Source organism: Nuphar pumila, chromosome 6 (genome assembly GCF_984573655.1).
Source record: "Nuphar pumila chromosome 6, dmNupPumi1.hap1.1, whole genome shotgun sequence".
In the NCBI taxonomy this organism is placed as follows: domain Eukaryota; kingdom Viridiplantae; phylum Streptophyta; class Magnoliopsida; order Nymphaeales; family Nymphaeaceae; genus Nuphar; species Nuphar pumila.
The window spans coordinates 31,841,732-31,869,499 of NC_143254.1; the positions used below are offsets into that span (position 1 = coordinate 31,841,732).

The following is a 27,768-nucleotide window of genomic DNA, read 5'->3' on the forward strand; positions in this document are numbered from 1 at the left end:
TTATAAAGCAAAAGGGCTTGAAAAAGCCATACATTACAAGGGGGTCTACCCCTTTATTTATAGGCAAGAGAGAGAGAGAGAGAGAGAGAGAGAGAGAGAGAGAGAGAGAGAGAGAGAGAGAGTGGGCATTGGGAGGCCCAACAAGGAGTCGTTGGGGGTCCAACGACTCTTAGTTGGGACCCCAATGCAATATGCATTTAATGCATATTCAATAATAAAAAAAGGAAAATAAAAAATAAGAAGAGGAAAAAGAAAAAAAGAGAAAACAAAAAAGAAAAGGACTAAAATGCCCCTATTGGGCAGAATTACAAAAATACCCTTTATCGGGTATGATGGGGATTTAGTATATATATTTATATATATACATGAGTACATATATTTTAACACTGATGATACCTAATTTCACCTGGTTTCTAGGTGCTGATCATACCCGATTTCACCTAGTTTCTAGGTGCTGATCAGACCCGATTTTACACAATTTCTAGGTACTCATCAGACCTGACTATACTTTGTTTTGGAAACTGTTATCATAGCCGAGTTCCGGTTATTTTGCTAACTTGATTGGACTCAATTTCAAGTCATTGTAGGGATTGTGATCAGTTTTGATTTAATGTCACTTCATGGACTGTTATTATTTATGATTTTGAGCTGTTATATTAATCGTGATCAAAACAAAATTTTATGATGTGTTTTGTTGCTATATTAAGATCTGAATTCATGTGATCTTGGTAACTGTTTTCAGGCCAGAACTTATGCAGTTATGTTAACTGTCATTGGACTTGTGTATATACCTGTTTAATTGCCTATCAACGGATCTGATTATTTTTGTTGTATGTGTGGATTGTTATCGGCTTTATAAAGAAAGGTTTTCTTGTGTTGTTTAGGACAACATTTTGCAGCGCACGGGTGCAACATTCCCATAGTCTCAACAGCATGCTGCTGTTGAGAATTTTGGAGCAGCAACATACTGCTGACAGCATGTTGTTGCTCACATTAGTGCAGCCACGACACACTATTGACAATATATCGTTGAACACAATTTTGCAGTAGAATAAAAATCAGATTTGCCACTCTTTGCGGGTGTATAATCTGACCAGATTTGTGCACTATTTGTGCACTTGTAATCTGATCAAATTTGACACTGATTGCACATGTGTAATTCAATCCGATTGTCAAATGGTGAGTTATGTGCAATCTAATCAGATTTATTAGAGGGTGTGTTTGTGCATCCCGATCAGATTGGCAATATCTTATTTCTGAACAGCGATGTTATGTTCAGACCTGTGCTATATATGTTTCAGATTGATTGTGCATGTTTACACATTCAAGTTAATGTTGCAAATGGGCATATCATACGCATGAAAATTCTGAAGTTATTTTGATGTTTACATAAATATGATCATGTGCATATTTGGATGTTATGTATGAAATGGATCATGATAATGTATGTTGCAAGAATATGTTTGCATGCGTATGCAATTGACTTTTTGTGCATTCATGTTGTGTGATTGAATGCGCATTGTGGACATGTGAAACAAGTGTGTTGCATTGTTAACTGAAATTTTGTAAAAAGATGAATAAATCACTTTGAAATTATTTTGTGGTCAGATGTGAACCACTGCGGCTGTGTAGGCCAGGAGCAAGTGTTGCTCCAATGTTGATTTTAATTTATGTATTGCAAAATTTATTTCTGAAAATTATTGGTTTTCCAAAATTAATTGCACTGGTATATTGTGCGGGCCAGTGCCCGAGATAGGTTTTGCATGTTGATTTGCAAAACGGTTCTTGTGTGAAGAACCTGAATTTGTTTAAAAAGATAAAAGTAGTGTTGTTAAAAACACGCCTTAAGGCACAAAAAGCGTGCCTCGCCTCAAGGCGAGGGCCTTTGTGCCTTGAGGCGCAGTTATAAAACGTAAACGCATGGAGGCGTACGCCTCATGCGCCTTGAGGTGTGGCGCACCTCACCGTGAGGCGCGCACGCCTTATTTTGTTGGTCAAATGAGGGTTAAAGCCCTCATTTGACCAACATTAACATGTCACCCCCGACCCTAATAAGGGTCGAGAGCCCTAATTTCCCTAATTTCTCTCTCTATCAGTCTCTCACTTTCTCTGTCAGTCTCTCCCTCTCTCTGGTCTCTCGCAGCCCCTCTCTCTCTCGTCTCTCGCACTCTCCCTTCTCGGCCTCCTCCTTCTCGCCGAAAGTAGCCGCGACGCCGGCAACCCTTGCCAGATACCAGGTAACCCCGACCCCTCTCTTCAATCTCTCCAGCAGACACGAATAAGTTTTAATGCAACACATGTCCTCAATCATCTTAGAGATGTTCTTCTTTTCGCTTTTTTTTTTGTTAACAATGATAGCACACGCGACTCATGTGACAATACTCAGCCTACAACAGTAGGCAGAATTTAAAACTTACTAAAAGGCCTGTGGAACTGCTGCTTCACACCCGAGGAAAACCTGGGTTTAAATGGATGCTTCTATACAGTAAAGCAGACTTTGTCTCAGGCATATACAGTGGTAAGCAGACTTTGTCCCCATTGGTGTTTCTTGGCCTAAAATCTAGCCTGCGGAGAAAACATATACAACGGTAAGCAGAAACCACATAAAGAGGCTTGAAGGCTTCAATATCGTGACCAAATTGCCAAAAGAAGATGGCTGGTTTTCAGAGCCAACATTCATTTTAAATCAACAACCAACAAGATCCGAGATGTCTGCTAGCATTCTCCTTGTTAATATACACCAAAGGCATTTTTCTTTTTGGCTAGGCCACAGGAAACCACACCCCCTCCTCCCTTTCCAAATCACCGACTGCACATTTGCAGCTCTCCACTTGGTAAAACCCTTGAGGTCCCCCTTGCCCACCGAGCAGTACACCCAATTTCGACCTTGAGGCAAAGGATGCCCCCTGCAAAGCTGAAGCTGGGTGCACACCCTGGTGGGCAAGGGGGACCCAGGGTTTTATGCTAACGTTGAAAGAACAGTTAATAAGGCGGTTTTTCCCAGTTATTAAAAAAATCATAAATATCAAAAAACAATTGTATATGGTATTATGTTGACAAGTTTTTATATTCCCCACCAAAACTTTGATAATTTTTATAGTTTTTTTAAGTTAAATTTTTTTTTGAGGCTTACGCTTTGCGCCTCGAGCCTTACGCCTCACCTCAGATTTTGGTGGAGCGGCTCGCTACGCCTCAACGCTTTTCACAACACTGGATAAAAGAGACCAAACAATGTAATTAATTTCTTCCTTGATGTCCCTTTCATAGTGTGGTAATCTTGGATGATAGTTTTGGAGAAACCGTGAGGATACCAAAACTCTGTGTGCGATTGTGCCTCTGAACCCGATATAGTGGTTCACCTCCCGACCACGATTTTATGAAGATTCAACCGTATTGTCTGGGGGTGTTGTTGCTGATTCAGCGGTAGTTATTGGTATACCAAGAAAGTGGCGTCAGTGGATGCTGATTTCCCTGATATTCCGATATTAGATGTTCATTTCTAATGTTCCGATGGATGATGCTGATTCCTGATATCGGTCGAGAAACAAGTGTGAAACCTAGTAATAAAATACAAATTGTGTGTTAAGCTACAACTGAAAACCTAACTTGGACTTCGAGAATGTTGTGCCCGTTTTGAGTATTCGCGGGTTTAAGAAAAAAATAAAAACAAAAATTGTTGTATTTAAGTGGGACATGTATAGAAAAAAAACTCTGATTAATAACTTAATTAGTTATTCATGCATGCGCATTGAATCATGCATCTTTACTGTTCTGCATTAACTTATGCATTCATGCTTATTCTGTTTCTCATGATATTTGTTGTTGCATGATACTTGTTTAAATGCTTGAATGATAAGTTGATCATGGAAAGTGTTGTGATATTCCTTTGAAATTATGCATGAATTTGATTTATGCTATTTCCTTACTGTTTGAATTTTTAGAGGAATTCGTACAAAGGACTTTGGTTCTTACCCGTTTTGAAAATTGTTTTTTTAGGACCGTGTGCTCAGTGATTGTTTGACCTGCTAGCTGGAGACTGCGAGCCTTGCGTGATCTGTTTTGGGTTCTTGACATAGTGCCTCCTTGTCTTAGATGATTTTATTATTTCAGCTTATATGACATTTATTTAATTGATTAATAAAGTGATTATTCTTCGTTGATTCAATGCACTATATGTTGTGGTTTGATATATATTAAATTTGTGAGAACCCGGATCCTTGGGTTTGTTTCTGCAATTGTTTAAATATTTTTTCCACTATTTTTATGAGGATTAGTTGGGGTCGTTACAAGCTTTGTCAAATGAGTTTGACCAAAAAAAGGGGAAAAAAATATAAAAATATAAAAATATAAATATTAGCCATTAAATAATGGCTAAAAAATAAACACAAAAATACAGATTAAAAATACTTATTCTAACCCTACAAGTAGGTATACCTAGAAATAAAAAAGGATACGAAGAAAACACCGATAAATATACCCAAGTATACCTCGGTAAATACAACACAAAGCTACATTTATCATAACAGTGCACAGAGGTGCTGACATCAGCAGGGTTGTGCATCGAAGTTCATGTTTTGAGGATTTGAGTTGGGGGGTTCACTAAAGCTTGAATTTAAGAGATTTTAGAATCAAGAATTGGCACAATCAGAGGTATATCCAATTTTATATGTTTTTTTGAAGATTATCTCGATATCACTACTTCAGAGAACCAGTATTGAGATTATCTTCTGAAGCATATTGTCCTGCTTTAATGTTTGGGTTTGGTAACTTAGGTGCCGTTTTTACCTGAGGATTATGCTGGTATAATTTCTTGGAGATATTTTTGTTTTTGGTAGAGTTCTATCGAGTTTTGTACTAGAGACTAAGTTGCAGTAACTTAGTTTGTTGAGTTTCCTTGTGTCGACCTGCATATTCTGGAAATTATTGGTGGCTGCATTTGTATTGCAACATAATATTAGTGCTATTGTGGTTTCTTGTGCATGTGACGCATTGTTTTGGGATTCTTGTTCATATCGGTTTGCTGATTGTGTGCTACAATAGCAGTCTTCGTGTGTGCAGCTTGCTTCTTGAGCATATATCTTGCTGTAGAACCTATTGGGTTCTGTTTTTTTTTTTTTTGTGGACTTGTTTTATGTGCAGGCTGAATTATAGTTTTGGGCTATGTCACAAGGACTCTTCAACTAGGTGCCGCACCCGCATCGCACCTCCACCCGCACCCGATGCGGTCAACCTGACCATGGGTGTGCTCAACCTGACCATGGGTGCAGTCAAAGCACCCAGGATCATTTATGTCCAACTTTTGGACTTTATATATATATATATATATATATATATAATTTTTTATATTTTTTCTGCACCCCCGCACCCAAGTTTTTTGAAAGTGCTGCACCCGCACCCATGTGACATAGGTTTTGGGGGTTGAGATGGAATGGAGAAGAAATATTTAATGCATATTATTCCTATCAAATTGGATGGATCCAACTATGCATATTGGGCAAAGTATGTAAGAACTGTTGTTATGGGGCTCGGGTATGGCGGATACCTAGATGGTGCAAAAAGAAAACCTGAAGTTGATGATGATGACTATGATAAGGTCTTTGATGAGTGGGATAGGGACAATTCCAAGGTTAAATCATGGCTTCTAAGCTTAGTTGGCCAAAACATTGCTCTGAATATTGGGAAGTTTGAAGAAGCAAAGGAATGTTGGGTGTATTTGAAAACAAGTGTATGAGCAGTCGATTTGGGCTCACGGATACCAATTGTCTTAAAATCTTAAAACCTTGAGGCAAGAAGGTGAATCAATTCAGATTTTTTGTGCCAATTTTCAACAACTCTGGGATGCTCTTACTCGTATGCTTCTAAATGTGAAGTGCGAAAGGTGCAAGAAGTGTCGTGAGTGTAAGAAGCTTGAAGAAGAGGCCAAGGATCAACAAGTCATAGATTTACTGATGGCTCTTCGCTTTGAATTTGATAGTGTGAGAAAATTCATAGCGCTTCTCTTCCTACTCTGATTTAGACCATAGGGGAGTTGATGGCATAAGAGACAAAGAATAAGTCCCTTGGATCACATTCGAAGGGACTTGTGATGGCCATGCAACTGAGTGGTAGAGGAGGAGGCAAAAGTGGTGGTAGATCTGGAGGTTCGAGAGGAGACATGAGTTCGATTAGATGCCACTATTGCAAGGACCTTGGACATACGAAGCACACATGTCCAACTCTTAAGAAGGCAGGTGCCTTTGTTGCTTCCTATGAAGAAGATGATGTGAAACCCAAAGTGAAGATAGCTAGTGATTCTCAGTCCTCTTCATCTAGCTTCAGCAATGCTTCCTAAGTCCTATCTGGTGGTCAGACACATGCTCTTGAGCACATTCAGAAAGAGATTCAACAAATTTGGCTCAGTCAACCATTATTTCTCACTCCTCTGCCTCTTCTTCCTCCTCTGGTACAACCCTGGCAGGTATCCTTGATGGTTTCTCTAATTGGCTAATAGATTCAGGGGCATCATGTCATATGACATCCCATGAATCTATTTTAGTCAACTGTGTTTCTTGCAGTGGTTCCATTCTCAGCGCGGATGGTTCTTTTAGACCAATTTCAAAAATTGGGTCCATTCCTGGGAATAGGTTAAACATTTCTTAAGTTTGTTAATAACCCTCCCTTGCTATGAATCTCATTTCAGTCGGCCAATTGACTAAACTAAATTGTAATGTCACTTTTTCTCCTCTTGGTTGTGTCATACATGATCAACTATCAAGGAGAAATATTGGGATTGCCCATAGAAGATGAGACCTCTACTACCTGGATTGGCTGGACATAGGTTGTAGAGAAGATAAAAAGTCAATCTGGGAGCTACAGTTTCGGATGATTCTATGCTTTGGCATCTATGGCTGGGTCATATATCTAGTTCTATAGTTCAATATCTTGTGTTTTCAAATAGTTTGAAAGGGTCCAGAGTGTGTTTCTGAGCATGTCTAAAATTGTGAAAGTTGTAAGTTGGCTAAGAGTCATGCTCTACCTTTTGGGTCTAGAATAGTAGAGTCAGATCATGCTTTTGATCGTGTCCAATCTAAAGTAAGAGGTCCATTGTTAAATTGTATATATGCATATATATGTAGATACATATGTATATGTATTATATACATATATAATATATATATACACACGTATGTGTACATACATATGTATTATATATTATTTTTATATATTATGTGAGCCTCTTCTGGTGCCCCTTTGTGGGTTTATGAGTGAGCCTATTTGTGGCTCTCGGTCTATTCACTTTGATGATTTGGTGAACCTTGTTGTGGCTCTTTTGTGTGTCCACTTTGGTGATTTGGTGGACTTTGTTCGAGGCACTCATTTCCTTACATAGTATCAAAGCGAGGTGGTTCCAAGCCTTCATGTTTATGTTCATGGAATCGTGGTTCCACACTTGAAGATTCAAAAGTGTTCATGTGATCCTTTGCTGGTGCTACATCGGTGTTGCCTCTATATTTTTTTTTGTGGAGTGATTGTGCTTGCTTCTTTGTCCCTCTCTATATTTTTTTTATCTGTCTCTCTCCTTTTCTCTCTCTCACCCTTGTACCGTTGTAAAATGGATGACAAAGAAAGTGTTACCATTATGCCCGTAAAACTTAGTGATTTTAACTATGTAACATGGTCTTCAATCATGAAACACCATATTTTGGAAAAACCGAAAAAGGGCTGTGGGGACTAGTAGATTGATCTGATCCGGAGCCTAAATTAGTTGTCACTAAGGTAAAAAAAGAGAAGGAAGTTTCTCCTACGGAGGATGAAAAATCCATAGCCCTTGCTACCTATGAGAAAAAATAAAGAATAGAGGGTGGGTCATGCCAAGATCATGTCTTGGTTCATTAGTAGCATTGATATAAAAAAAATGCTCCATTCTTGCAAAGTATGAGCATGCAAATATAGTTGTAATGAAATGGATTCAATCCAATAAACATTCAAGAACACACTTCAATTAAGTAGAATACTTGATTGAATAATCACACCACCCACACAAGGGTCAAATAACTTTGTTATTGCATAAAGACTCTTAAAAGAGATAAGAATACAAGGCCACAAGAGGCCTATTTATAATACATATGAAGGTAAAAGGGGGCAACCCCATGTGGCTGTTGGGGCAGCTCCAACAGCCATATAGAGCTATCCCATCATGAAAAAAACAAAAAAAATAAAATACTAAGAAAAATAAAAATATCAGCCCCTAATGGGCCGACGCCTATTTAGTGAAAAGATCGAAATACCCCTAATGGGTATTTTGGTTTACATACGTGTGTGTTTGTATATATATATATATATATATATATATATATATACACCCCCCCTCAAACTCATGGTGGAATAACCGAGAGTTTGCCAAGTAGGAAATGAAATCGAGGTGACTAAAGCGCTTTAGTGAAGAAGTCCGCTAGTTGGTACTTTAAGGGAATGTAATGATCTTCTTCAGAAATTCTTCACGAACATAGTGGCAATCCATTTCAATATGTTTTGTCCTCATGAAATGTATGATTGCTTGCAATGTAGACTGCGCTCTTGTTGTCACAACATAGTCTGGAGGGTTCTGCAATGTGAATTCCCATGTCTTCTAGTAGTTGCCACAACCATACTAACTTCGATGTGGTTGTTGCCATGACACGATACTCAGCTTCAGTGGAGAAAAGCGACACCTTCTGCTGCTTCTTGCATCACCATGAAATTAAGGAATCACCTACAAACACACATAAACCAGTGGTTGAGCATCTATCATTTACATCCCTTCTCTAGTCAGAATCAGAATATGCAATGATCTAATGAAGTAGAGGATGATAAAAACAATTCATGATTAATGGATTTCTTAATATATCTAACAATTTTCATTACAACACTCATATGTACTGTAGTGGGAGCATGCTGAAATTGACTAACAGAATGAATAACATGAGATACATCAGGGCGAGTAATAGAAAGATAAGACAAAGCTCCAATCATTTGTCTGTATAGAGTTGGATCTTGCAGAGGCTCTCCATCATCTTTATTCATTTTGGCATTTATGACCTCCGGACTATCAACCCATTTTTCATTCGAGAGTCCTGATTGTTCAATGATCTTTGCTGCGTACTTAGTTTGTGACAAAAAATAACCACGAGGTGAGTAGACTACTATTCCAAGAAAATATCGTAAAAAGCTAAGATCTGTCATATCAAAGTTATCTTTAAGCACATCTTTGATATGATTAACTTCCCTGTTTATCACCTCTTGTGATTATCATATCATCTACGTAAAGCAGTAAGATTACCATCCCTGCATTTGAAGACTTAACAAATAATGCATTATCAGTAAAACAAGATTTAAAATGAAGTTGTGTCATCACATTACTAAACCTATCATACCAAGCTTTGGGAGCTTGTTTTAAGCTATACAAGGCTTTGCGCAACCGCAAAGTTTTCCTATGTACTAAAATCAAGCCTGGTAGAGGATCTATATAAACCTTCTCGTCCAGATTACCATTTAAAAACGCATTCTTTACATCGATTTGAAATCTAGGCCATTTTTTAATCGATGCTATAGTAATGAGAGTTCTAACAGTTGTCATTCGAGCAACTGGGGCAAACGTCTCATCGTAGCCTATTTCATATTCTTGATTGCATCCCTTGGCTACTAACCTGACTTTGTATCGTTGTAATGTTCCATCACATTTGGTTTTTATCTTGTAGACCCATTTACATCCTATGATTTTTCTTTCTTTAGGTAATGTTTAGATTTCTTAAGTTTTTGCTTTTTTCAAAGCTTCTAATTCATCATTCATGACCTTAATCCATTCTTGATGATGTTTAGCCTTATGATAAGATGTTGGTTCGGAATATGAACGTATGACCATTAGGCAAGATCTATACCTTGGTTCAAAGGAATCATAGGATATAAATCTACTAGGAGCTTTTGAAATTGTTATGGATTTTCTATGACTAGAAAAATCTACTTCTTGATTTTGAGAATATCTTTCTAAAGCATATGGTGGATGATTTTCAGTACGTCGAACATAGGTTTGTATGTTATTGTGAGATATGTCTATATTATTAAGACCCCCATTCACATTCTCATTTGAATTATGTATCTTCATTTTCACTCTCATGCATGTCATGAATATTTTCACACCTTTTATGTTCATTGACAAGGTAAAAAAGAACGAATAATCACAACTTTCTTAGATTTTTTCCTTGCTAAAACCAATTTTATGTTCATGAAAAGTGATATTTCGAGAAACATACAATCTGTTTCTTTCAATATTATAACATCTATATCCCTTTTGGTTTTCCGTATAGCCTAAAAAAATACAAAGGATTGCTTTTGGAGAAAGTTTGTCATTATTATTAGTAAGGACCTATGTCACATGGGTGCGGGTGCGACACACGTGCAGCGCAATTTTAAAAATTTTGGACACGGGGACTCGACTATATATATATATTATTTATTTATTTAAAAAAAAGTGCGTGACTGTGCATACAACACAGTCTGTGCACAGGCGCAACACAGTCATTGTGACTATGCACATTGCACAATAGTGTGTGACTGTGCACAACACAGTCATTTTGAATGTGCACCGTCACTGACTGTAAATAGTCACTGTGATTATGCAGCCTCTTTATATATATATATATTTACAAAAATTCATTTTTTAAAAGTTTTTTCACCCTAAAATAGACGAATATAGACTCGGTCAACATTGACCGAGTCCAAAACGAGGACGGACTCAGCCTCGATTCGTTGACCGAGTCCGGGCCGTGTCCTAAGCCGCACCCGTGTCGACTCGGGTGCGGTGCCTCCTTAGCCGAGTCCGTGTGACATAGGTAAGGACAAAGCATTTACATCCAAAGATCCTTAACCTTATATAATCGGAAGACGTTTTAAAAAGCTTTTTCAACAGGAGAGATATTTTCAATATTTTTTGAAGGCATTCTATTTATCAAATAGACTGCCGTAAGGGCGGCTTCGGCCCAAAAAACTTTTGCAACAATTTTAGACACAAAAAGTGTTTTAGTGGTCTCAATAATGTGTCTATGTTTCCTCTCGGCTAGTCCATTTTGTTGAGTGTATGGACAAGATTTTTGCTGAACAATCCCATTTCGGCCAAGATAATTTTTGAATTCTTTTGACACAAATTCTCCTCCAGAATCGGTTCTAAAGATTTGAATATTAGTTTTAAATTGATTCTTTATATAACAATGAAAATTTTTAAACAATCAATTACTTTCGATTTTTATTTTAGAAAAAATATCCAAGAATGTCTACTATAGTCATCTACAAACACAACATAATAGAATACACCTCATTTGGATACAATTGGAGCCGGTCCGCATACATCCGAATGTACTAATTTAAATGAGTTTTTAGTTATAAAATCTCTTGGTCTAAAGGGCAAAGACTTCATTTTGCCAAAAATGTAATCTTCACACACAAAATCTCTTTCTTTATAATTTGAAAGAAATGAAAATAAGTGTAATTTGGTCATGCTAGGATGTCCTAGTCTTTTGTGCCAAATTTCTATATCTTTCTTTTTCACAAAATTACAAAAAGTTTGTTTTGATAACTCAAGATTGCCCATGACATAGAGATTTCCTCTTCTATGGCCTCGCCCAATCAGCTTTTCGGACTGTAGATCCTGTATTAGACAATCATTAGATGAAAATAATACTTTGCAACCATAGTCCGTAATTTGAGAAACCGTTAAAAGATTTAAATTTAATTTTGGTACTACTCTAATTTTGGTAGAAGAACTGTCTCCTATGTTGAATGAGTAATAAGATACTTATTGGTCTCTTCAACTAACAACTCAGTTAGGGTCTAAAGCAGAATAGGTAGTTCATGGCAATGGAGAACGTTACCATACACACTGTCATACTCAGAACATAAGACCATTAGAAGATTAATAACTTGCTGTTGTTCTCTTGCCTCATACTCAAGTTTCTTACATTCTATACACTCTTTGCACTTTGCACACTTGGCGTTTTGCAACATCAGGGCTAAGCATCCCACAACTGCTGAAATCTAGCCAAGAACACCTACAATGACTCATTTTCTTGCTTTAGAGTCTTGAGATCCTGCCCCAACTGATATCTACGAGTCCAGTTTATTTTTTCATAAATTTTCTTCAAAATAGTTCCAAGCATCTTTTGTTTTTTAGAACTTCAGAATATTGACTGCAATGTTTTTCTCCACAGAACCTAAAAGCCATAGCCCATAACTTTAACTTTTGTGCTCTCTTTCTCTCAATCATCAATATTCTTCTCATATCTTGCATTACCTTTCTTTGGCTGCCTTTTGGTACCATCTAAGTAGCCTCCGGACCCAAAACCAAGGTTGTATGTATCATATCGTAATCCATATTGTTCGGGCCCAAAATAAGATAGTATCGTATCGTAAAAAAATGTAAATTTTGAAAAAAAAATTAAAAATTCTAAAAAAAAAACAAAAAATCAGAAAAAAATCTAAAAAAAATCACAACACACAAAAAAATGATTTGCACAAAATGCAACCATAAAATCACACGTGAAGCATTTATGTCTCTATGAGCTGCATAACACATCATCAATCATCAAATCTCACAAGAACAATGCAAAATAATAATATCTTCAATTAAGAACATGCCACACGATTAATCAAAAAGCAAAAAGACTGAGTTTATGAATACTTACAGTTACAAATTACAATACATAACCAAGTTTTTGAGAAGTATACCATCAATCATCATCATCATCATTATCTTCTTCCATCTTCGACATTCAAATTATCTCCAATATACATGGCGTCTTCTTCATCTATGTCCTGAGCTCCCTCCACGTTTATCCATTGAATGTTTTTTTTGATTTTAACCCATTTCTTTGGGTAAAAAAAATGGTGGAAATGCTGTCACAGGGATTCGGCTAGCAGGGTGCCGCACCCATGTCGATGCGACGCGACACAGATTCGGGTGCGGCACCGGGTGCGGTCAACCCGACCCTAGGTGCAGTCAACGCACCCAAGGTCATTTTGGTCCAATTTTTCAGACTTAAATTTTTTTTTTGCCAAGAAATTTTTTTTGGCCCTATATGTCACAGGGATTCTCCAACTAGGTGCCGCACCCGCACCTGCACTCGATGTGGTCAACCTGACCCTGGGTGCAGTCAACGCACCCAGGGTCATTTATGTCCAACTTTTGGACTTTATATATATATTTGCCGCACCCCCACACCCGGGTTTTTTGGGAGTGCCGCACCTGCACCTGCACCCACACCCGCACCCATGTGACATAGTGGAAATGCACTCTTGACGAAGTCACAAAAGCCCTCTCCCCGGCACAAAGATTGGCTCTCAAAACGGGAAGCGAAGAATAAAAAAAAGTGACAATCCTACCTCAATTGACAACAACTCCACCGGTCATACTGCCAATGCCGATGTCAGAAAAACTAGGCATGAACTTCAAAAGGCAGTCTTCCGGCAGGCCAAGAATGAAGTCTTTATCTTTTTAAATTACTTCCCTTCAGTCCTCTTTTGGCTCACATATGGCTCTGATACCATATGAAAGCAAGAGAGGAAGATGATCAATAGAGAGTATGAGAGAAGCACTCTAAAAGAAATCTTCATAGGAATAAAAGTTAAAACAATATAAAGGTCAACTCCCCTTTTTATACGTCAAATTTAGTTCGAAGACGGGTTTCTCAGACCACAACTGTTTGATGCTTTATTAAGTTCTTGAAAGCCTATCATGATATGACATTAAAAGTTCACTCTAGACTGAAGATTTTCATATAGCATATGGGAACTGGACGTAGTTCATGTTCTGTGCTTTGGGATGTGTTGGCTAATGTGCTTTTCTGTTTTTCACTTTATCTCTGGGCACTTGGCCCTGCTACAATTAAGTAATAGGTGTATCTTTTACAGACTGCAGCACTTGATGGTGAAACGGATCTAAAGACAAGGGTCATACCTTCTGCATGTTCTGGGATTGCTTCTGACCTTTTGCACAAAATCAAGGCAAGTTGCCAATGCATCTTATTTATTTGCTTATTAAATATCTTGTAACTTATGTATTTTTGTTGATGACTATTTTTTTCCCTTTCCTTTTAGGGTGTCATTGAGTGTCCTTCTCCTGACAGGGATATCAGAAGATTTGATGCGAATTTGAGGTTGTTTCCTCCATTTATTGATAATGACTTGTGCTCCTTAACAATCAACAATACTCTGCTGCAGTCATGTTATTTGAGAAATACAGAATGGGCCTGTGGAGTCGCTGTATACACAGGCAAGTTTTATGACACGGCATTTCTTTTAACTTCATACCCTCTAATGTTATTTCAAGTATATTGCTAGCATAATCAGCTTTCTAGGAATGCCAGATTTTACGACCTATCTTTTTTCGAGTTACTTTTGCTGATTTCTGCTTCAGTTTGGCATGTTGATCTGTCATCTACACTGCTCAAATTGCTAAACATGGCAGTGTTGTTCTTGATAAACAATGACTTTATGATCCTGTTTCCCTATTTTCGAAATTTGTTCTTATTTACCATGTGGCTTTGTGTTTGACCCTTGTTCAATATTTTATTAACCGAGTGAACTCTGGCACTTTTCAAGGGAAATAATAAAAGTCTTGGGTCCATTTCTTCTTGATTTAAGTGCCAATTTGTCACCAGCTAGCCTAATTTTCTTTTGCAACACATAAAAGGAGACATCATCAAGGAATTATCTCATCATTTCCTTATAGATGTTGCTTCTTCCACTATGGAATTGATCTTGGAGTGTTCTTGTTTAGCAAGTTTCTCTTTTGGTGGTTCCCCAAAAATATTTCTCTGGGAAATCCTTTTCTAATATCAAAAGATTAAAAAAAATGAAAATGGGAAAAACATTGAATGGAGCAAAGATTTGCAAAACTAAACTATAATGAAAGTAGTTGACATTCAAAGATTGAGGACAAACTAAAGTTTATATCTTTTTTAACTCTGATATAACAAATAAGAAACAAGCTGAAAATTTAATAAGAAAAAATAACAGGCAATAAATATAAGGAACTAGTGATGTCGAACAAGTAAAATGCAATTTTTATTTAACAGTTTTTAAATTCTTTACAATTTATATATTGCAATATGAAGCAATGCCTTTAGGCAGGTAGAACATTCCTGTGGTTTGTTTTGCTTTTCAAGTGCTTGGGGTAGCCCCATTTGCTTCAATTAGTTTCAGTGATTCTCCCTTTGCCATAATATTTGTTTTCCTTGTGTTTCCATCAATTCAATTTGTTCTATAAGATGGTGTCAACTACATTTAACTTGCGAACACCTTTTTATCATTCATTGCATAGGGCTGTGCTGGACAAGTGCCTCAATAGTGTAATATGAAAAGTTGTGTTGGATTCCATCTTAATCGGTTTCCTAATTGACTATTTTCTGATGCTTTTTGAAGGCAATGAAACCAAGTTGGGAATGAGCAGAGGTGTCCCCGAACCAAAATTGACAGCTGTTGATGCAATGATTGACAAGTTGACGGGTGCAATATTTCTGTTTCAGTTGGTGGTGGTTCTTGTTCTTGGAACAGCTGGTAATGTTTGGAAGGATACTGAAGCTCGTAAGGTTAGACTCATCATCCATATTCCTATGGAAGGATCAGTTATCCATACATCAACATGTAAATGCATACTTGGTTCCCTGTTACCAATTTTAAACGTTAATATACCTAGGTTAATAGCTCAGTGTTGTTAAGATGATCCACAGGATTCCTTTTAACAACTTAAGCTATATGACTATTTGTGCATTGTTTTTCTGAATTGATTATGGTACTCTGCTTACAACTATGGTAGTGAATAATTCTACCATCTAGTTGAGGGAATAAGGGTTGCGATGGTGTTCATGTTAGAAAGTATGCGAAAATGAATTACAAGAATGCATAATGCATTCTTAAGGTCCAACATTGGACAAACACAACTCCATAATGGGGAATAACACAATGGTCCACTAAGGGACACCACAAGAAGCCTACGAAGACGCATAAGTTACATAAACTTTATTGAATGAGGGCCTAAAAGGCCATACCTTACATGGGGGAATACCCCTCTATTTATACACAAAGGGGTGAGAGAAAGAGTGAGAGAGAGAGAGAACATTGGGAGGCCCAAAAGGGGACTCGTTGGGCCCCCAACGGTCACATTTGTGACCCTTGGGGGTCCAACGACTCCTTTGGTTGGGACCCCCAATGCAATGCATTAAATGCATTTTACAATAAATGAAAAAAAAAAAGGAAAAAGAAAATGTAAAATAAAATACATGCAAAAAGATGTAAAAAGACTAAAATGCCCCTAATGGGCAGAATTACAAAAAATACCCTTTATCGGGTATGATGAGATAAATACATATATATGTATATATGATTACATATATATGTATATATGATTACATATATTTTAACAGTTCATGTAAGATTTTAGTTCTGTTTCTTGAAATTTTAGGTGTTTAAATTGTGTTGAGCATTATAGAAACCAGAAAGCACAATATGTGAGAATGAACTATATAATAAATTTTGTGGTTACCTTAGGCTCATTTCTGCTGATGACAACTTTTTTGTAAACAAACCTTAGATTTTGTACAGAAAAACAAATTTTGTGGTTAAATAATGAGAGTAAAACATCTGTGGCTAATTTCTGTCAGATAATATTAGGGAATAGCTTCTAAATTTCTAATTCGTAGTAGGTTGCTTGCATGACAATCAGGAAAAAAGTTGTTGGCTAGCTGCGGTTAAAATTTATACGGGCATAGACATAATTTTTTGGTTGTTATTTGCTTGATTTGATTGTAATTTTGTTATGTGGGCATTTTTGTCCTTTTCTTCTTATTCTTCTCATTGTAACCCTACTTATGTATTTCATTGCATTACTGCATGAGATTAGCACAGTTACCCCTGAATGGACTTTGTTCCTCCCTTCCTTTCTCTCTCACCTAATCATTTTTGAGATGGTATCAGAGCTAGGCAGGGGATAGAAAAGCTTGAATTTTTGCCAAAGAAGGTTAAACAACTGATTGAAGGGGCTAAGAATTGATTGGAGAAGAAGCATTTTGGCCAAAAGTGAGGCTGATGTCACCTCCTACTTGGACGACCTGAGGTATTCTGAACTTGTTTAGCCTTGGGTGATTTCCATTAGCTAGAACACTAGAAACTAGGATTGTATGATCAAATCTCAGGTGACTTGGTGTAATAACCCGAATTTTTTTTGTGTGTCTTACACGTGCCCTGCACGTGTCGGGGTTTGGTCCACTATGTCGGGCCCGAACCGGACCCGAGCCTGACCCAGACCCGGGTTCTCGAAGCCTTGAGAACCTGCGTCTTTTAAAAGACGCAGGCGCCTCGGGCGAGGGGTAAAAGCCCTCGCCCCTTCTCTCTCCTCTACTCTGTCTCTCTCTCGCGCTGCCGTCCGCAATTGGAGACGCCGACGACCAACTTCGTCCGGCCACCTCCTCTCTGAGTCAGACATACCCCTCGACGACCTTCCAGTCGCCAACAATCGCAGCCGCCGACCACCGCCTTTGCCTTGGGTGCTGCAGACGTCGACGATCGTAGCCGTCAACGACCTTCGACTGCCGGCGACCGTTGCCACCACCTTCTCCCCCTTCTCTTGCCGTCGCCGACGGCCTCAGAGTTTCGACAACCTCGGCAACTCCTGTTCTCGACGCCAGAGTTCTCGATCTCATCGTTTCTCTTTCGCCCTTTCGTCTCTCCCGTGCCGCCATCGACGATCGGGGCCGTTGGTGACCTTCGAGCTTCGGCCACCCCCACTACTTCCTCCCCTTTCTCTCCAACCACCGACGATTGTGCCAACGATCGCCTGACACCAGCGACCATCGATCGTCGGTGACATCCTCTGTGCGACCTCTGCTCTGCCTCCCGTCGTCGGCCATCTCGCCCTCCCAGTTGGCTTCGGCGACCCGCCATCGGCCACCTTCTTCCCCCTCTTTTTGCTGTGAGCGGTGACCTCCTACGACCGCTTGACGACGGCAGCCGCCGACGATAGCATCACTGTTGTTCTCCTCCCTGCCTCGGCACCCTCTGTCGGTGTGCGACCCCGTCACCCTCTCGCTTTGCTGCCGTCTTTTGAGGTAAACCCCTTCTCCCTTCTTTTTCTCCTTTGCGAGGGGTTGATCGACAGGGAGGCTGAGCCCCCTGTCGTCGCCTCTTGTCGGCAGGGGGTTCCGTTCCCCCTGTTCTTGCTTGGTCGGCAGGGGAGGGCTTCGCTTCCCCCTGCCCTTCTTGTTGTGCCGGCAGGGGGCTCCGTCCCCTTGCCATTCGCTTTGTAGGTAGGGGGCTCCGTCCCCCTGCCATTTGTCTTGTCGACAGGGGGTTCCTCTCCCCGTGTCCCTTTTGTGTTTTCTGGCAGGGGGCGAAGCTCCCCCTGCTATCCTGCGCTTTGCCGGCAGGGGGCGAACCCCCCCCCCCCCCCCCCCCCCCCCTGTCTCCTTTGGTTTCCCAGCAGGGGGCAAAGCCCCCCCTGCTTTCCTGTTTACGAGCAGGGGGCAAGGCTCCCTGCACCTCGTTTGTTCTTTGGCAAGGGGCTTTGCCCCCTGCCTTGTTCATGCTGTGGGCAGGGGCAGAGCCCCTGTCTGTCTCGTTTCCTGCAGGGGGTTGCACCCCCTGTCTTGATTCGTGTTCCGACAGGTTTCCCCTTGTCTTGTTGTGGCAGTAAGCCTCTGCTCCCTCCCATGCCTTTCTCTGTCCTGGCAGACAGGGAGCCCCTGCTTCCTGCCTCTGTTGCTTTTTGCCGAGCAGGGCTGAGGCCCCTGCCTCTGGCACTGCAACCTGCAGGAAGCCTTGCGGCCTCTGTTGCTTTTTGCTGAGCAGGACTGAGGCCCCTGCCTCTGGCACTGCAACCTGCGGGAAGCCTTGCGGCTTTTCTTGCTCTTCTGCTTCCTGCAGAGAGTTGAGCTCCCAGCCTACCCTTGTATCGGGGTCCGGTAATGCTGCAGGTCTTACCGGACCCACTTCTCATTTGTATTTTGACATGCTAACCTTTTTAGCATCACAGGTTGAACGGTGGATCCTGCTTGCCCTTCATGGCTTGAGCTCGTGCTTACCTACGCCGCTGGCATACGAGGACCGTCACCCCTCAAGGTAGGGGAAGATTGCACAGAAGACTTGGACAATTGAATTGAATTCAATTAACTAAAAAGGACAAATAAATAAATAAATAAATAAATATAAATAAATAAATATATATATATATATATATATTTATGAGTACGCATTTAACTCAAGGATGCGGTTTCGCGATCCTTGTCCTTTACCTTGCCATCGCGTATCGTGCAAAGGTTTTGCATTGCACTCCTGCTTACAACCTTTACTTTGCCGTCGCGCATCACGCAAAGGTTTTGCGTTCCACTCCTGCTTACAAACCTTTACTTTGCCGTTGCGCATCGCGCAAAGGTTCTGCGTTGCACTCCTGCCTACAGTTTTTACTTTGTCGTCGCGCTTTGCGCCCAGGCTCTTGCTTTTGCATATGTGTTGTTACTGCTTTGCTATTGCAGATGACGCTCAGGTTTTTGCTCATTGCATACACGTTTGAGGCATCCTCGTGGAGGATGCAAGGAGCATTTACCACTCTCCCTCTTGCGACAAGACTTTAGTCGGGAGCGAGCGAACTTCTTAGCGGGTGTTCTGTTGAGAAACCCGTATCCCGTCTATCGAGGCTGGTATCGAGTCATGCGAGACATGTAGATACCCCGATAGCGGATGTGATTCGAGATAATCACATGCATCATGTTGACACAAGGTACTGCTGTTTCAAAAGATAGAGTAAAGTTGATAAACTTTACATCTTTGTGAAACACTCCTGTTGAGGCTTCTATTGAGGAGTTATACCCCCTTTATCCTAGAGTACTTGTAGTCGTGCACGACACGTCTAGTACTGCGATGATCGGATGAGACGGTCGTGCGACCTCGAACAACGCTAAATGCAAACTGTTGTAATCACATAAATGGCCTCACATTCGCCTTCACAGGCAAGATGCTCGAGTGGTTTAAAGACCACAACATAGAATGGGTCGTTAGTTAAGCAACCCCTAACGCACCCGTTCGCTTCTGGTTGTCTGTCAAGGGAGAGGACAGATCAGTACAAAAACTCCAATGGACAGGTTGTTAACAACCACCCCACGGGCAAAGATCCGGCCTCCCCAGTCATTGGAGTTAGGGGAAAGGGGCTACAATAGTTAGCTCAACACTTCTGCAGAAGTTGGATGCATCCGTGGCACTGCTTTTCAGCCTCTGGGGAATCCTCTCTCGGCTAAAGTCGTCCCCTTTGAAGCGGTCCCAACTAGCTATTCGGGTTATTGAAAATACATAGAATAACAGACGCCCGAACTAGTCTCAGTTGTTTCTACGTTTTGCCTGCGCGTACCCGCAGGCTAGTAATATCGAAACATAAAGTCTGTACACGAACGGGTAGCTGCAAAGACGGTGAACTCCTGTGAGGAAGTGTATGGTCCAAGACCAGATATACCATCTAGGGCGGAATTCCTTGTGAGGTTATACATTTCTTTGACCAGGTGATCCGGCGTTGATCTTGTTGATTATAATAGTGGCTATCGACCTTGAGAGCGGTCGTTTGTGTTGATGCATCTATCGCAATGATTTTCATTGGATATGGCATTTGTTGGGGACCGACTTCCCAAAGGTTTCGCTGTGAGGGTATGTATGATCAAGACCAGGTGACCCCGCTAGAGTGGTAGATTCTCTGTGAGGATGTACACTGTCCACGAATGGGTAGCCGCAAAGTCGGTGAACTCCTGTGAGGAAGTGTATGGTTCAAGATCAGGTATACCATCTAGGGTGGTAATTCCTTGTGAGGTTGTACATTTCCCAGATCGGGTAATCCGGCTAGAGCGGTAGAATCTCGGTGAGGATATACACTGTCCACGAACGGGTGTTCGCAAAGACGCTGAACTCCTGTGAAGAAGTGTATGGTCCAAGACCAGGTATACCCTCTAGGGCGGTAATTCCCTGTCAGGTCGTATATCTCCCAGACCGAGCGATCCGACGTGGATCTTGTGTTTTTGCTTATCATAAAAAGTTATGGTGAGCTGTGATGATCTTCTGAGATTGTTTGAGATAGCCAGTTATAAATCTATAGTTTGTCTTTCTATTTTAGCATGATTACATGCAAGACTCAGATGTGAGAATCAGATCGTTAGCGATTTTAGATAGTGATCGTGTCTTGGACCTTCTATGGAAGGGTGGGTTTTTCTGAGAAGTATGACGCCTTAGGTGAGTCATAACAAGTGACAGTTTGTCGCGTAAGGCCTTGAGAGATGGGAATAGATAAGGGTTGTTCAGGAGAAAGCGTTTGTTAGAAGTAGTAAGAGCGACAAACAATGACTTGATGATGATTAGATGCGGAAACCCCGTTCTAGAAACGAGAACAAGCTAGTTACGTTGTGGTTCATAGCCTACGGTCAATTGAATCGTATGCTGCATTTTGACAGTTGCACTACTTACCCGTTTGCACTGTTTACTCGCTTGCACTGCTTACGCGTTTGCACTGCTTACTCGCTTGCACTGCTTGCCTTGTTGTACTGCTTACCTGTTTAACTACATATCTGCTTTATACTGCTCAACATACTGAATCAAATGTACTTAATTCAGTTTCCTTTAGTCTCTCTTGTGCACCTACTAGTTTTTCGCAAAACTAACCCATTCTATGGGTACAGGTGATGATTAGGTACACTACGGGCGATGACGCGATTGCAAGATGACTTCAAGACTTCTTCTTCTGCTCTTAGCTCGCGTCCTGGATGCTTTGGGTTTGTAACGGATTTTCTTTGGGATATCCGAATTTTGTGAGTTTTGGTTCTTTTAGCTAATGTGCCCAAAGTTGTCAGCTTGCCTTCTGAATTAACGGAAGAATAGTCTTCCGTTGATTTTATAAATAAACTCTGAAGGAAAGAGTTCTAGTCTCTTGCCTGTTTTCTGAAAGGTTCGCAAGTTTGAAATTTTGGGACGTTATACTTGGAAAATATATTAGTTAAAAGAGGTAGGGGTAGGCCTAGGAAGACTTGGATGGAGATGATAGGAAAGGATATGAATGCTTTGAACCTCACCGAGGACATGGCGTTGGATAAAAATGATTGGAGGAAAAGGATTCATGTGGAAGACCCAAAATGAATTTCTTTTTTGGTTCATATCGCTGACCCCAATTGTTTTGGGATGAAGGCGTAGTTGTTGTATACTTGGACTTGTATTGAGAAAGTTTTGAAGTGTTCAAGGATTTTCTGCTTACTTTTGAGTAAAATAGAACCTGATTTGGTTTTTTGAGATTCTGAGGCAATTTTGGGGTTGTTGGTGTAATGAAATGAATTTAACCCAATAAACATGCAAGAAAACACTTCAATCAAGTAGAATACTTGATTGAATAATAAAACCACCCACACAAGGGTCAAATAACTTTGTTATTGCATAGAGATCCTCATAAAAAATGAGTTAGGAATAGAAGGCCTCAATAGGCCTACTTATAATACATATGGAGACACAAGTGTGCAACTCCGTATGGCTGTTGGGGCTGCACCCAACGGTCACATTTGTGACCGTTGGGGCAGCTCTAACAGCTATATTGAGCTGTCCCATCAGTCTTGAAAAAAACAAAAAGTAAAAAGACAAAAAATAAAATACAAAAAGAAAAACAAAAATATCAGCCCCTAATGGGCTAACGCCTATTACATTGCAAAAACTAAATTACCCTTGATGGGTATTTCGGTTTACTAAGATATATATGTATATGAATATATATATCTTAACACCCCCCTCAAACTCATGGTGGGACAATCACAAGTTTGCTAAGTAGAAAATGAAATCGAGGTGACGGAAGCGCTTTAGTGAAGAAGTCCGCTAGTTGGTATTTCGAGAGAACGTAAGGTAATATGATGGTCTTTTTCAGAAATTCTTCACCAATATAGTGGCAATCCATTTCAATATGCTTTGTCCTCTCATTAAATGCATGTAGATCACACTCTTGTTGTCACAACATAGTCTGGAGGGTTCTACAATGTGAATTCCTAGGTCCTCTAGTAGTTGCCGCAACCATACTAACTCCGATGTGGTTGTTGCCATGACACGATACTCAGCTTCAGTGGCGAAAAGCGACACCTTCTGCTGCTTTTTGCATCGCCATGAAATTAAGGAATCACCTACAAACACACATAAACCACTGGTTGAGCGTCTATCATTTAGATTCCTTCTCTAGTCAGAATCAGAATATGCAATGACTTCTAATGAGGTAGAAGATGATAAAAACAATTCATGATTAATGGATTTCTTAATATATCTAACAATTTTCATTACAACACTCATATGCACTATAGTGGGAGCATGCTGAAATTGATTAACAGAATGAATAACATAGGATATATCAAGGTGAGTAATAGAGAGATAAGACAAAGTCCCAATCATTTGTCTGTATGGAATTGGATCTTACAGAGTCTCTCCATCATCTTTCTTTATTTTGGCATTTATGACCTCCGGAGTATCAGCCCGTTTTTCATCCGTGAGTCCTGATTGTTCAATGATTTCTGCTGCATACTTAGTATGTGACAAAAAATAACCACGAGGTGATTAAACTACTTCTATTCCAAGAAAATATCGTAGAAACCCAAGATCTGTCATATCAAAGTTGTCTTTAAGCACATCTTTGATATGATTAACTCTTCTGCATATCACCTCTTGTGATTATCATATCATCTACGTAAAGCAGTAAGATCATCATCCATGCATTGAAAGACTTAACAAATAACGCAATATCAGTAAACAAGATTTAAAATGAAGTGTCATCACATTACTGAACCTATCATACCAAGCTTTGGGAGCTTGTTTTAAGCCATACAAGGTTTTTCGTAACTAAAGGATTTCTCCATGTGCTACATTTAAATCTGGCGGAATGTAACGCCCCGAAATTTAACCCAAAATTTAAGGATTTTTTTTAATAACAGAAATATTCAAATTAACCCGGTTAAACATTTCAGGCACATTGGTGTCTCGAGGATGATTCAGGTAGTTAAGAAAGCTGATTGGTGTCTCGAGGATGATTCAGAATCAATGTGGAATAAGATAGCGGGCGACATGAGAAAGGTGGTTAAGGAGGTATTGGGTGAGTCTAAAGGCGGTGCATCGCTAGGTAAGGATACATCATGGTAGAACGAGGATGTCAAATTAGCTATTAAGGTTAAAAGAGAGTGTTATAGAAATCTAAGTAAGACTCGTGATAATGAGAATTTGGAGAAATATATGATAGCAAAGAAAGAAGCTAAAAAAGTAGTTCGAAACGCGAGGGATAAGGTATATAAGGAGGTTTATGACAAGTTGGATACCAAAGAGGTCGAGAAAGATATTTATAGGCTTGCAAAGATGAGAGATAGGAAATCGAGAGATCTGGGTATGGTTAGATGTATCAAAGATGAAATGCAAAGGGTTTTAGTCAAAGATGAGGAGATTAAGGAGAGATGGAAAGATTATTTTGATAAGCTATTTAATGAAAGTCATGCTCAGGATCTTGGAGACTTCTCCATTCCTTTTCATGAGATGAATCGTGACTTCATGCGAAAGATTCAAAAGAAAGAAATTGCAGAGGCTTTGAAGAAAATGAAATCAAGAAGGGCAGTTGGCCCAGATGGTATACCTATTGAGGCTTGGAAATGCTTGGGAGAGAAAGGTTTAGAATGGTTGACAAATCTTTTTAACAAGATTTGGCGGACAAATAAGATGCCTAATGAGTGGAAGAAGAGTACTTTGGTGCCTCTATATAAGAATAAGGGTGATATACAAGATTGCACAAACTATCGTGGTATAAAACTCATGAGTCATACTATGAAACTTTGGGAGAGGGTGATTGAGTCTAGGTTGAGGAAGGTTGTCATGATATCGGAGAATCAATTTGGTTTTATGCCTGGAAGATTAACTATGGAAGCTATACATCTTCTTAGACAACTTATTGAGAGAAATAGAGAGAGGAACAAAGATTTGCATATGGTTTATATTGATTTGGAGAAGGCATACGATAGAGTACCTAGGGACGTTCTCTGGTGGACAATGATGAAGAAATGTGTTTCTCTCAAGTACATTAGTATAATTAAGGATATGTATGAAGGAGTAGTAACCAATGTCCGCACTTGTGGAGGGGTGACAACCAATTTTCCTATAACGGTTGGGTTACATCAAGGATCTGCTTTAAGCCCTTTCCTATTTGCTATAGTGATGGATGAGCTTACGAGATCAATTCAAGAAAATGTGCCGTGGTGTATGTTGTTTGCTGATGATATTGTTTTGATTGATGAGTCTAGAGCTGGGGTTAATGCTAAGTTAGAATTATGGAGACAGACATTGGAAGCAAGAGGTTTTAAGTTGAGTAAGAGTAAGACAAAATATATGGAATGTCGGTTTAGTAAGCAACGAAGTAGTGATGGGAGTGTAGTGAAGCTTGGTGAGCAAGAAATACCGGTGGATGACTGCTTCAAATATTTGGGATCTATCATTCAAAAGTATGGAGAAATTGATGGAGATGTAAATCATAGGATAAAGGTTGGGTGAATGAAATTGAAAAGTGCAACTGGAGTGTTGTGCGATCGTAGAATGCCATTGCGGTTGAAGGGAAAGTTTTATAGGACGACTATTAGGCTCGCTTTGCTATATGGTACAGAATGTTGGGCTGCCAAGAGACATCATATTCAAAAAATGAGTGTAGCTGAGATGCGTATGCTTAGATGGATGTGTGAAAATACAATAAAAGATAAGATTCGAAACGAGGAGATACGTAAGAAGGTAGGTGTTGCACCCATTGAAAATAAGATGAGAGAGAATCGTTTACGATGGTTTGGACATATTCGGCGAAGGCCTAATGATGCTCCAGTTAGAAGGATGGAGAAATGGGAAAATATATTAGTTAAAAGAGGTCGGGGTAGGCCTAGGAAGACTTGGATGGAGATGATAGGAAATGATATAAATGCTTTGAACCTCACCGATGATATGGCATTGGATAGAAATGATTGGAGGAGAAGGATTCATGTGGGAGACCCAGAATGATTTTCTTTTTTTGTTCATATCGCCGACCCCAATTGTTTTGGGATTAAGGCGTAGTTGTTGTTGTTGTTGTAAACATTTCAGGCACATTACAGGAATCATCAAAACAATTAACATTCGTTTCATTTCTAATAAAAGTTTAAAACATAAGATCTGAGTTCGGGGTAACTGAATGACATATTTAACAATAACCAAATTAAAATTCAATATCCCGAAAACACAATAGATCATATATCTTGGTCCGCACACCATCCCGCAACCGCTATTTACCTTTTACTCTTCTCCTGAAAAATAGTAAAATAATTTGTGTCAGACTACAACCAGTATGCGTAGGAGAATACTATGGTTTTGCAGATGTATTATGTAACAAGTATGTAATGCGTTTGATTAACTATGGGCAATAAAGCATGATACTAAGCATGGCATGGGGAGATAAGTAACATGAAACTATCTTATTGCATATCACAATTCTAACTCACGAAAAAGCATATCATGAATCATCACCTAATCAAATAAATAATCACATGTTTAAATAATTAATTACATGCTCAATTAACTTTACAAGTTAAAATGTTCAAGTACAAAGCTCACAATATTTTGTCTTATTGATAAGAAGTTAAATTTAATGTTTCTCTAGAATTATCCCCCTGGCACTCGCACGCCAAGACAACTGTAACAGAAGAAAACATTCAGGGGGTTTATTATGCATTGATGTTTTATTAACTCGAATGTTTAATTCAAACTGAAATCCTAAGGGAGCGATTGAATAACCGAGAGAACCTCCCAAAGGCCCAAAATAATAGGATGCATCCCTAACTTTTGCTGAAGAACTTGAAGCTACCGCCTAAGACAAAATTGGTAATTCGGGTCCCCTAACTCCGAGAACTGGGGATCAACTAGCCGTTGACGCTCTAAGCAAAAAGCACATGTCCCCGGAGTTGTGTACTACCTATCCTCTCCAAGGTAAGCTCGAATATGAGTGGGTTGCTATCTTATTAATTTGTATTTTTTGATTTATCAGGGTTTTCCCTGATCTGAACCCAGTAGCTCAAAGACATTGGAGTTCCCAAAAATTTTTAATCATACCATCGGAGTAGTAGATCCTCAACCATTCATATCTTAAATAGGTATCAATGTCAAATCTTTATCCATTTAATTGTGCAGACTCACCCAGAGTGCTCTGGTACCTTTAAACCGTCAAGCACAAATGCCCCGATACCTTTAAACCAGTCAAGCAAAAGTATTCATATATGTTTAAATTTACATGTGTATTCTTTTTATAATTTCGAGGGCTAGTGTGTGACCCTCAACACCCTGACTTGACACTTATGCGCCACAGTACACCGACCCGCAGACTCAGTTACGAGATCATCATTCATTTTTTTCTTCTTAATAGCAAATTGCTACAACATACCATTAGGTTTTATACGTGCAACGTCCCAACACATGGTGACGTGCGCTGACAGTTCTTGCCAAACAAGCAGAGACCTGTTTGTTTTATTCAGAGATCATGCTGTGTAATCTCGGAGATTTTTTAGTGCATTTATATACACCTATCTTCAATCACTTTCGCATTTGAACATTCCAAATGATATACAACTTAATGGACATTTTGAACATTTCAGAAAGTATATATTTGAACATCAGAAATTATGCAACTAAATATCCTGAACTGGAAATCACAAATTACCACATGGTAAAACA

At 39.5% G+C, this 27,768-nt stretch overlaps 1 protein-coding gene across 2 annotated transcripts in view; it reads left to right on the forward strand.

Annotated features, from left to right (window-relative positions):
- Window positions 1-27,768, forward strand: part of LOC149834557 (phospholipid-transporting ATPase 2-like) — a 220,273-nt gene that overhangs the window by 48,676 nt on the left and 143,829 nt on the right. For both annotated transcript variants that reach the window (XM_090011481.1, XM_090011482.1), the window contains exons 5-7: window positions 13,918-14,010; window positions 14,104-14,278; window positions 15,430-15,596. In XM_090011481.1, the coding sequence (XP_089867607.1) occupies window positions 13,918-14,010; window positions 14,104-14,278; window positions 15,430-15,596 (435 nt within the window). The remainder of the gene's footprint in view (window positions 1-13,917; window positions 14,011-14,103; window positions 14,279-15,429; window positions 15,597-27,768) is intronic.